The 12173-nt window shown below is 40.6% G+C and overlaps 1 protein-coding gene across 1 annotated transcript in view; it reads left to right on the forward strand.

Moving 5' to 3' along the window:
• The window catches only part of LOC111669506 (heterogeneous nuclear ribonucleoprotein L-like), a 51953-nt gene extending 41709 nt beyond the window's left edge, over positions 1-10244 (forward strand). Inside the window, exons 8-14 of the mRNA XM_023425833.2 lie at positions 1148-1219; positions 2341-2558; positions 4637-4758; positions 5376-5577; positions 6052-6109; positions 6265-6363; positions 7148-10244. Coding sequence (XP_023281601.1) covers positions 1148-1219; positions 2341-2558; positions 4637-4758; positions 5376-5577; positions 6052-6109; positions 6265-6363; positions 7148-7203 — 827 coding nt within the window. The 3' untranslated portion in view covers positions 7204-10244. The remainder of the gene's footprint in view (positions 1-1147; positions 1220-2340; positions 2559-4636; positions 4759-5375; positions 5578-6051; positions 6110-6264; positions 6364-7147) is intronic.
• The last annotated feature ends 1929 nt before the right edge of the window (positions 10245-12173 follow it).

Here is a 12173-nt window from a genome sequence, read left to right on the forward strand (position 1 = left end):
CAACCCTCACCTGTAGTCATGAGCTTTGGGTAGTGACCAAATGAATGACATCGTGGACAGAAGCACAGGAAATCAGTTTCCTTTGTGGGGTGGCTGTGCTCTCCACCAGGAGCTGAGACTTGTGCAAACAACTCAGAGTAGAGTCACTGCTCCTTCGCTTCAAAAGGGGCCAGTTGAAGGGATTTGGGCATGTGATTGGGATGCCTCCTGGAAGCCTCTCTCTTGAGGTTTTCCATGTTTTCGTGTCCAGATGTGCGATTACCCCAGGGCGGACCCAGAACCTGCTATAGGTAGTACATCTTCTATTGGACTAGAGAATGTCCTGGGATGCTCAGCGTTTGTAGCTTGGATGGAAGGATGTATAGACTACCTTGCTTAGCCTGTTGCCAAGGTGATGGCTGAAAATGGGTGATGGTGGATGGACAGAAATAAAATAAGATGTTGTGTTATGTGTAATACGAATTTCCCTTTAAAGTTCTGTATTTTTTCATGTTGCTCCAGGACTACGTCTACGACTCAAACCCCTGGAAGCGTTGTTCTACGATAATCTGATTACAGTTGATAAGATGGATCCATGGTTTGTTGATAGGAATGGCACATTGGTAGTCCTGATAGCTTCTGCTCCACATTATGCTCATAGTTTCTGTTCAAGATTCCACCTCAGACATGACGTGGTGTTGTACTACTCTGTGGCTGTCTGTTAAAGGATATACTGAAGGATATTCTTACAGCTTGAGTCTTATTGTTGTTGTTTATGTGTAAATGTAACCTCGTAATCACCAAGTTAATTGCTGAGATCTGAGATCACATCAACAGAACAGATTATAAACAAACCCCCCGAGTGAGTGAGTCAGAACAAAGAGAAAACAAAGGTGACCAGTAGCATGATTACACACACCGTCTGTGGTTAGCCCAGTCCACGACGAGCAGCCGTCCCAAAGCAGCTTCATACAGTCACACTGGGTTCAGTTCACCTTCTCCACTTCTACTGTGGAGTCGTCTGAAGTAGTGACTGTGAAGTCTACAGCTGTTACTGAAGCCCGCTTTATTAAATTACTGTGTGTGTGTGTGTGTGTGTGTGTGTGTGTGTATGTGTGTGTGTGTGTTTGTGTGTGTGTGTGTGTGTGTGTGTGTGTGTGTGTTTCAGACCGTGGAAAGGGCAGGCAGAGACAGGCCATTTTAGGAGAACACCCTTCATCCTACAGTGAGAACGGCTATGGTAAGACTAAGACACACACACACACACACACACACACACAAACATAGAATTAAAGCGGTAACTGAATCAGCTGCCTTACACAATGCTGCTACTTCATCTACAGTTCCCATACCTCAGAGGTGAAACCTGACACTCTCCCACACACACACACACACACACACACACACACTACATCAGGTGATACAAGTACCGCATGCGTGTATTATTGCATTATTGTATGAAATGCCTCTACCACATCACACACACGTGTTTGTCCACCTCTATACATGCTTGTGATTCTTCAAACATACAAACAACATACACAGAATATGTAAATGATACGTTAGGATTGTCTCAATGCAATAGTTTCACACCATCTGTACGGTGACAGACTAATGGGTGGTTGTGGTTGTTCCTCATAAAGGAATGTGGAAGGGAACTCTTCATAGAGTGTTCGGCTGAAGTTAAATTGAGGGTCAACGAGCCAAATTCAGTGGGGAATTCCCTTTTTGTGTTTCTATTCTCTGCTGCAGGTCAGCAAGGAATCACAGTCTGGAGACAATTTGCCTCAAAGTCATGCTCATATTTTCCTCTTCTCCTGTGTTTTATTTAAAGTGTTGATCCATAAGAAGATATATTTATGGTTTTAAGAACCAAAAACTATCTCAGTGTAGTTTTACATCTCCTCTCTCAGGCTTCTCTCTGGAGCTCTAGTAACAACAGATCGGAGAGCCAATCAGAAGAGAGGAGGCTCTGATAGTCTTTAAACAAAATGGAAATTACAACAGGTCTCATTTATTGGTGTGTACAGGGATGGATGGTCACTAGGGGGCAATGTTGGACAATGTTGGCCAGAGAAAGGAATTTAACATAGTGCAGTTAATCTATGATATGTGAGGTAGTAACAGAGAAACAAAGTAAAGAATCCACATCCTGACTCTTTCTTTGAATCAATCACTTCTGTCTGCTCTACTGGAGTTTTAACTGAGTGAATCTATAAAATGAGAGTCATCACAACACAGTTACATCTAACAACTACAACAACAACAGATAAAAGCATTACGGTTCTCATGACATTCATTTCACTAAACCTTATTGAACTGTCCTGAGAGTCTCAGCTCCTGCTGTCTCCGCCTCCTCAGGTCCACCCTGCCCCCTGCTGCCTCTGCCCAGCAACAGCAGGTACAAGCTCACCTCAGTGGACGTTCCGGACATGGTGTCCTACCCTCTGCCCCAGTCGTCCTCTTCATACTCTGGCCACGCTCCTAGCTCTGTTGCCATGGTGAGTGGCCTCCATCCATCCAAGATGAACTGCACCCGCATCTTCAACCTCTTCTGTCTGTACGGCAACATTGAGAAGGTAGGCTTGTGTGTGTGTGTGTGTGTGTGTGTGTGTGTGTGTGTGTGCATATGTGTGTGTGTTTTCATGTCTATTATAGAAATAAATCTTATAATATCTTATAATAAAGTGTTTAAATAAAAATGAAACGGGCCTAAAAGATGAAGCTTTGGTTTCCCTATACTCTTCTTTTTAGTTTACTCCATTTTACATCTTAACAGTTTCAACCATTTTTATAATAAACAACCTCACCACATCTTTACAGTTTAACATCTTTAGCACCTCCTTTTCTCTTTCTGTCCCTCGTATATCCCACTTTCCCCACTTATCATCAGCATCAGCATCAGGACATTGAGAAGCTTGTAAAGAATCTGTTCTATTGTTAGACAGACAAACAGCTCAGACTGACACTGACTGTCCTTTCACCTGTTTGATTGATTGTTGTAATATTCCTAAAAAGTATGTTTTTTTTCTCTCAAAAATTTTACATTTTTAAATCTTGTAATTTTACGATTTTTTTCTTGTAATTTCAAACTCCTTTTTTCCCTCATTGTGGCCTTAACGCTCCATTGTAGATTAAAGTCCAGGTCTGGAAAGGACGGTATCTGTGTTTGGTGACCAGTGACCTCTGATCTATGGTGTGAAAACCTCACATTTCCACACAGTCAGAGAAATAAAAAGTGTGTCCTGGTCATAGTTCAGTTATAAAATCCTAGAGCACCACGGAGCGTCTCTCCTGTCAGACTGCTGACTGCCATTAGCCGAATATTCAGGTAGCGGAGCTTGTACCAACATCTGGTTCAAAGCACTTTAGGTGACTGTACTGACAGTCACCACTGGAGTTTAGAGCATCAGAGCAGCCAACAAACACAAGTCACACTGTCCACCTATTCCACCACCAGTCTCTGCTTCCATCAGCTAGTTCTGTGGTTTGAACATTTTGAGACAAAACACCAGGGGCCATATGCATCAATGATGCGTACACACAAAAACCATGCATACACAACGCCATTTACCACACGTGAATTGATATTTACAAACACAGAATGGGTCAACTCACACACTCCTTTGACCATGTGTTTCCTAAGTGATCCAAGTTACAGTGAGGGGAAAATACAAGATAAACTGAGACATGTATAAAACAAAATAACCCACCTCAGATTGCATTCATTATCATTATTATAAGTTTTTCCCATTTATACAGCAATAAGAATTTTACAATTCATAAACAGAAATAATTGTTATTGCATCATTTAATATCCTGATTATTCATTGTGAGTCATTCTTTAACTGTTTGATACTATTTGAATATTTACTGATCACAGTGTTAGAGCCTGTGGAACCTCGTTAAGACTCTCCTTTCTTCTCTGTTTCTGATCACTTGTGGCACAGACTGTGTTTTTATACAAACTGATTGATTAAGGGAGAGTCTTCATCCATTTATGGCTAATTGTGGGAGTGGAAATGAGGCTCGTGCACGTGTGCCCTATTTCTCAATGAGTGAGATTTATAAAGCAAAACCATATGAACGCACGGTTTTATAATTCTGATGAGAAGAATGGGTATGAATATTTCTGGCTTTGTGCGTGACATAGTTTTATTCATTAATCCATACAGAGTTTTATGCATCTGGCATCTTTTAGACTGACATGACTGACCCCCACCCTGATGATAATAGTCTAGACCTCCGTACACATCAGCATATCAGCAGCAGCATTAATACACCTGCACTGAAAGAGCTGAGCAGTCAGATCCACAGAGGAACTTTCTGTAACTTTGGTTAGAAATGCTGCAATGCACCATAGAACAGGGCCACAGATCTGATCACAGTTAAACATACATTCTGTCATACAGACTTTGGATTTCATCCAGGCTACTTACAATGGAAGCACACTGGGTTCTTTTAATGGCCAGTATAAGGAAATAATTATAGCAGATAAATGTTTCAGTCTTGACTTGTAAACGTTTCTTTAAGGAATCATTCCAGATATGTTTATGAGTGTTACATCTGAACATCATAATGAGTGCTGCTTTTTTATCTTAATTTGTGTGTGTGTGTGTGTGTGTGTGTGTGTGTGTGTGTGTGTGTGTGTGTGTAGGTAAAGTTCATGAAGAGTGTTCCTGGTACAGCGCTGGTGGAGATGGGAGATGAGTATGCTGTGGACAGAGCCATCACACACCTCAACAGCATCAAGGTGTTTGGCAAGAGACTCAACGTCTGGTGAGAAGTCGATCGCCACACACACACACATGCACACGTTTTTTATTTCATGTCTTTCACAGTAAAAACTGATGAAAGACTTGACTTTGACCCGGTGTTCACGACTTGAGACTTGACGTAGACAGATGACGCAAATGGACTTTAAGTATTTGCATTTTTCTAGATATTGAGAAGTTACTTTTGGTTTTTGAAACCTGATTGTGTCATTTCTACTTGTCTTGTCTTGCTTGATTCTCACCACAGTAACTTGAGACTTGCTTGTGACTTGTACATGTGTGACTTACTCACACCTCTGCTATGAACTATATAAAAGATCTAATCAATCAAATCATGGCTGTACAGTGAGGCCGACTCCTACTGCAGATTTCTGTAGGTTAATCAACTGTATTTATTAGTAATACTTTCATGCCCTCATCATCATGTTAGACCTGTATGAATTTGTAACAGGGCGTTTGTTGGAAAGCTCTAGTAAATGAACACTGCTTTGGATGTGGAGTGATGACATCACTGCATATAAACCTGATTTGTGACGTGTTGGCGATATGTTAATGGTATTTGTGTTGTCATGAGGTGATCAGGAACCTTTTGGTCACATTGGTGTTTTGTCATGTGTACAGTGTGTCTAAGCAGCATGCAGTGATCCCCAGTCAGGTGTTTGAGTTGGAGGATGGCAGCAGCAGCTATAAGGACTTCGCCATGACCAGGAACAATCGCTTCAGCAGCGCTGGACAGGCCTCCAAAAACATCATCCAGCCTCCATCTGCAGTGCTGCACTATTACAACGTCCCTCCATGCATATCACAGGACCACTTACTCAGGGTACGGTACTTCTGTCTGATTGATGTCCTGTTTGTTTCTATCACATTTGAGTTTAAAATACAGTGAAAGTCCCTCCCTCCGAGAGGCCGGTCCTGTTCTTCTGTCTCTTTAGTGAACTGACATCAGCTTTCGCTACATGACAACTGTCTTCAGCAAAACCATTTGTGATATTATATGAACAGCAAATATTGGATTAAAGTATATGTGTTTATATGTAAACAAACAATGTTCAACAGCTGTTCATTTTTAGTATCATCCCAGATTTATCATCAAAACAAACAGTTTTAAGCTGATATCAGAAATAACATGATGCTGGGAGGAGCAGTGTCTAAATGTCTTTCAGTAAGTGGAAACATATGGAGATGTGTCTGTGTTGAAACCCACCTCCGGATCAGGCCATATGGTGATTGTAGTTTTACATTAAGCCTTGTCTAATGCAGCTTTACACTAACTGCTGTGTGTGTGTTTTGGCAGCTGTGTACGGAGCATGACGTGCCCGGCTTTGTCAAATTCAAGATGTTTGATGCCAAACGTGAGTAGAATGTTTAATGTGTAACTTTTTATTGTTTTTTTTTTTTTTTTTTTTAATTAAGCTGATTTTTCCTTTTGTAGTCAGTCTGTGAAAAGATGTCTATCTTCCCTTTCTCTGCTGCTGTTTTCACTCATCTTCTCCTCTCTTTCTCCCAGCCTCCTCCAAGACCATCTCTGGCTTGTTGGAGTTTGACAACAAGACGGAGGCTGTGGAGGTTCTTACTGTTCTCAATCATTACCAGATCAGGATACCCAGTAAGTCCACTCTGTCAAGATTTCATCCAGATCAACTATATTTACACCTGGAAATAAAATCTATGTATTTATACCCAATATACACTTTTCTCTTTCTATGATGCTGACTGGCACATCTTTGTTTTCACATGTAAAACATCAGGGAAGACAAACTGCACAAAAATCCAACTAAATGGATATTGTGAAAGGGATATGTGTTGTATGTTGTGCACTTAGCTAACCAGTGTTTAGCTTAAAGGTCCCATACAGTCTAAAGGTAGATGTCCATGTGTTGTGTGATTATAAAGCAGGTCCAGGTTCTATATTAATACTGTGAAAGTATCAAAGCCTCAGTCCACAGAGAAATGCACACAGCCTGTATTCAGAAACTGAGCCTTAAAACCAGCCGTCAGGACTTCTTTGTGATGTCACAACAAAGCAGTCACCGCTCTCAGCCCTGCCCCAAGCCCCCAAGCTAATTGAATTAGTATTAATAATTACTATTGAAAAAAACATCAGAACTATAATAAGCTATATATTGGCATCATTGAATAAAGTAGAGAAGACTGCATCAGGAGGGAGAAATGAATATGTGACATAAACGTGTTAATACCCTGTCATTGATACAATTTTATGAATTCATTGATACTTGATTGATACTTGGTTTAGCTGTTCTTATTTAGCATTTCTCATTTCTTATCAGTCAATATGTACTCTGATTACATCTCTGTGTGTGTGTGTGTGTGTGTGTGTGTGTGTGTGTGTGTGTGCGCGTGCGTGCGTGCGTGCGTGTGCGTGGTTTCAGATGGATCCAACCCTTACACCCTGAAACTGTGTTTCTCCACCTCCTCTCATCTATAAAAAGCTGCAAAGCACAAGGAGAGGCTGCTGAGCCTGGTGACGGTGGTGATGGCTGAACTCTGACCTCTGACCTGAGAGAGGGACGGGGATCATGAGGGAGTGGAGGAGAGATAAACTGTGAAACAAGAAGAAAGTGAGAGAGATGGCCTTTAAAGGAGATAAAGAAGATGGAAAGAAGAGTTAACACTCCGAACACCAAACATCCGCCCATCATCCAACCGTCCAATCAAAAGCTGACAGACTAGTGACTGTCTGAAATCATGTCTTTATATTGTCATGAGGGATGTCTGTAGGACACTGCTCATGTGTTTGTCCCAGAAGTCTTCACTGCATGGTGTCTTCAAGACAGACAGAGACTGACTCTGAGAAATCTACTGTACAAACCTGAGTCCACTCCAGCTTCAGTCAGTCATCTCTAAATCATGAGCTTCACACGTAGAAGATTTAGACTGAAATCATATTTTAATGTTTAAAAACTGATGAGTACAGTGTGTTGCTTTGAATTGTCATTGAACGTATGTAGTAAATATGGATATGATTTTCTAAGTTCTCATTTAGGGTTTATTAGAACTACATGAACTTCTCTGCCTCAGCAGCAGCAGCAGCAGCGGTGAGGCCTAAGGACACAAGTGTCACTCACACTTTGGCCCAGAGTCATCTCAACCACTGATATGTTGTTAAGTTTGCTGGCTATTCATGGTCCTCAGAGGGAGATGTGGTGTTTTGGTGACCCTCTGACCTGACTTTTCTCATACGGTCAGAATCTTCAGCCAGCTCCTGGTATGTAAAATATAAAAAACTTCTGTTATTTCTTTTAGCTCCATCATCAGCTTTACCACCATCACCAAGCCCATACATAAGAAATATAATGGGCTCGGATTTTCTGAGCACATTCATTCTGCTCAGATAATAACCTCTTTGCATTTTGGAAGTTCCATGATCTTCCCATTAGTGCCACCTTCAGGCAAAAACATCAACTTTGCATACAACATGTCTAATAATGCAACTGGCAGATTGATGAAACACTCATGTTTCCATGGAGATGAACCCTCTTGATTGCAAAGCTTCAATCACATTTTCTCTAGAACCACCCCCAGGACAAAAGGTACATTTTAAACCGCAATGGTGAGACTCAAGAATAACTAAGTTATTATCATGCACTTTGTTCTGTCTTTCAGATTGTGAGGTGTAATGAAATTACAGCCTACAACTCTTTAATGTCGCTTTAATATTTTTAAAATAATCCCATGGTCTGAAAACTTGTTTGGTGTTGTATATATACAATCTTCTCTTTATTCTCACATGGTACCAGTGTAATATTACAGGGACTGCCCATGAATCTGTGCATTATGTTTATGGGTGTGTTTTTTGCATTTGTCAAAATTAAATTCAGTCAGCAGAACATTCCTAATGCACCCACACCAGGAAACACATCGGTACCATGTGGCATTTCCTGTGCTGTCTGAGTGAACACACAGAGCTGCAGCCGAGTGTGTCGGTTCAGAGTCTTGATTGTAATTTGGGAAGGTAAATGACTGGAGGAGAGCTGCAACAGTGTACTGAACGTGTTCATAGAAACAGTGTAGCCCTACTCTCTGTGTTGTACACTGATGGGTTTTCCCTAAACACAACAGATAAATGCTGGTTTATCTTAGTGGGTGTTGAGCCAAAAACAATATTAGACAAGTAGCAATTCTGCCTGCATGTGAACACAGAGCTTGTTCGATGCTTTGACTAAGAGATTGGACCTAATGCATTAACATCGTCTGACCTTTAAAAAACAGTCCTGCTTTTTATCCTTTTGTCCTTAATGTGATGTTTTTCCTCTGTAAACAGGATTTTGTTGTTTGTTGTGACTGAGGAGTTAATCAGTGTAAACCAATGGGACATAATTGATCAGATTTGCAGGAAGGCAGGGTTGTGGAAAAAACTGTGTAGGTTGGACTCAATGCATCCACTACAGCAGCAGCATGGCCCCAGCTTCCAAAGTGGCACTTGCCTAAGAAGTTTAAGGGCCCATCTTTGAGTTCAGTTTAACCTTTTAAAACAGGGGTGAATACACCTGAAATATGTATTACACATATGCACTGCTTTTTAAAATGCGATGAGTGCACAACTACAGTAAGACCAGTGTGTCAAAGTGGAACTGTGATAAATAGAATGATTTTACATCAAAACTCTGGAATTACATATATTGAAGGACATTTTTTGCTTTGTCATGTTAAACAGCATTTCATTATTTCTTGTAGTATTTTCATTTTTATAATCTAATGCTAAAATAAGATTTTATGTGGATTTTGCATGAAATGTGTGAATTAACAGGCTACCTAAAATCTGTAAAATGCACAGGCATAGATGGATTACTGAGGAGGAGGGGAGCCTTTTGCCTATCTGTGATCACAGGGCCATTTTCTCATAATCCGTCCATGTCCAGGCCCAAAGTAATCGGATACACTGGGCTTCTGAGGCAAGTGTAGTTACAGAAAGCATATTGTCTCTGTTCCATCCTGCATCTCATACAGGACACGCAGATTTCACTGCTCCAAGCCTTTTTTTTTTAGTACACCACGATCCATCACACTTGAATTAAGGCATGCTTTTTTATATGACAATAAGGAAATGGTGTGAAAAGTCTCCACAGACGAATCCTTTTTAGTCTGCAGTTAAATTATTGCTCCTTTAGATGCTGTGAAACAGTTTCATTAAACAGACACCGAGAGGTTTGTATGCGTCTTACAGCACTTAAATCTTACTGTATTTATAAGGAGGTTTTATGTATTCTAAGCTTTTGAAGCCTTGAAGGCGGTTTGAAAAGTGGGGACTGTTGTCACTCTGACAGATTCACAGGTTTCATGATTTTAGGCTGTAAAGGTTTAATGTTGTTAATAGTCTGTAATCACTGACAAAACATTTAGAAAAATACATAGAACTATATTGTGCCATTCATTTAAGAATCCCTGTGGTTGTAACTTACATGTACATGTTCAAGCTGAATAAAGTCAAGTCTGGGGCTGTAAGGTCTATACACACAGCTCAAGTCAGCCATCTCCCATGTGTTTTCATTCACAGCTTAACAGTGTATTCGCATGAAAAGGATTTTTAACACATTCAAGGTCACTGGGATTTTTGACACTCAGCAGCAGAGACAAATAGATATTCCTTTATTAGTCCCACTCTGGGGAAATGCAGTGTTACAGCAGCAAAGTGACAGAACAAAGGGAAAAGAATGTCAGTACCAAGTACTTAAAAAAAGATAAATAATATAATATGTATAATTAGACCTTAAATTGAACAAAACACAACACAATAGCAGCTGATAAGTAATGATACTTGAACTTCTTTAGGCAGGTTACATTTAAAGCAAATGACAGACATTTAGCAGTGCTGTTTTCTACACTCACCACATTATACACTCGCCAAGCGTTTCATTAGCACCCCGTACAAATACTGGATAGTTCCTCTCTTTGTTCTTGAAACAGCATCAGTTCTTGGTGGCATGGATTCAACAACATGTTGGAAACTTTCCTTTTGAGATTTTTCTGCTCCGGTGTTGGTGAGTCTGTGCCCACCACAGCCTCAGGTTTCTGTTCTTGGTAGAACCAGACATGGTCTTCTGCTGTTATAGTCCATCCACCTCAAGGTTGGATGTGTTGCTCATTGTGATGCTTTTCTGCTCACCAGCTGTAAGGAGTGGTTATCTGAGTAGCTGTAGCCTTAAAATAGAATGAACCGGGTTCAAAGACAACACGTGGAAATAGCTGAACAGATAGACAGTCTATGGTAGTACCACTATGACACAGAACAATCTGGCAAAGAGTGGGGTTTATATACTGCAGGCTTCAGGTGCAGTTGATGAGTGTATTGGCAGCAGGTGGAAACACACACACACACAGAGAGACAAACTGGGGACGAACGGGACAGGAAACAGGAACGGGAAAACATGTATATGACATGTATAATGAAGGTCATACAACAAATGTTTGTCCCTGTGGCAGGTAAAAATCAGCCATGATACCAACCATTCATATATGATACGAATTTACTTATTCCACAACACTCACTGAAATACTGTATGTGAAAACATACACCCCATCATATTAAACACAGAGCTGTGTGAATCTTATGCCCAGCTTTCAATTAGGAAATGTAACACTTGTCCAGCTCCTCCAGCTGAGCTCTTCAAGACACATCTAACTCTCCATTCAGTATTATATAGGGTATATTCTGTCCGACAAGCCTTACTGTGTATTTTCTGTTTCTTCCATTAACCTGAAACATGCTGCTTTGCTTCTCTGTGCATATTCTGAAATGACTGGCTAATACTGCACTGGTGAGTAAAAGCAGCACTACATCAAGACAAAACAACTATTATTTTGTTGTAGCCATAAACAAAAACTTAGGTTACAAGTCTCTGCCATAGCCTCCTAGTGGCTGTAGTTCCCCCAAAATAATAAAGTTTTGATTTTACCTAAATCAATGAGGTGTCTCAGTTTTCTAGTAAAGTAGATATATGTGTATTTGGATATGAGGAAAGAAAAAACACTGTTATGGTGACAGAAGTTCAACCTCTGGGACAAGCCTAGGCATAGGCTAACCCTGGGTAAGGGCATCATTTTAATAAAGATAAATACACAACTGTAGATGTATACATACATCTGTGTCATGCCTGACATAATTATTTCTACAGTTACAACTATACTGACAGAATTAACGCACATAAAACGCACAATAGATTGGAGAGAGGAAGGTGGCCCCTGCCTGAAAGACGAAACTCTGGGCAGAAATGTAATCAATTTACGTCGGCGCGTTCTCTCCCGCTCAACTCATGTGACCGCGTCCTCTTCCCTGATTGGCGGTTTTGAAATACACAGCTCGAGCTCATTGGGTAGTTTTGAACCGCTGCAGAACTGTGGTGAATTCAAAAGAGTGTGTGAACATTCCAGCGGCAGTCTGTACAGAGAGAGTACACA

The sequence above is a fragment of the Seriola lalandi genome, unplaced genomic scaffold, assembly GCF_002814215.2.
Source record: "Seriola lalandi dorsalis isolate HSWRI2012SDOR001 ecotype SW California unplaced genomic scaffold, Sedor1 jcf7180002054795, whole genome shotgun sequence".
In the NCBI taxonomy this organism is placed as follows: Eukaryota; Metazoa; Chordata; class Actinopteri; order Carangiformes; family Carangidae; genus Seriola; species Seriola lalandi.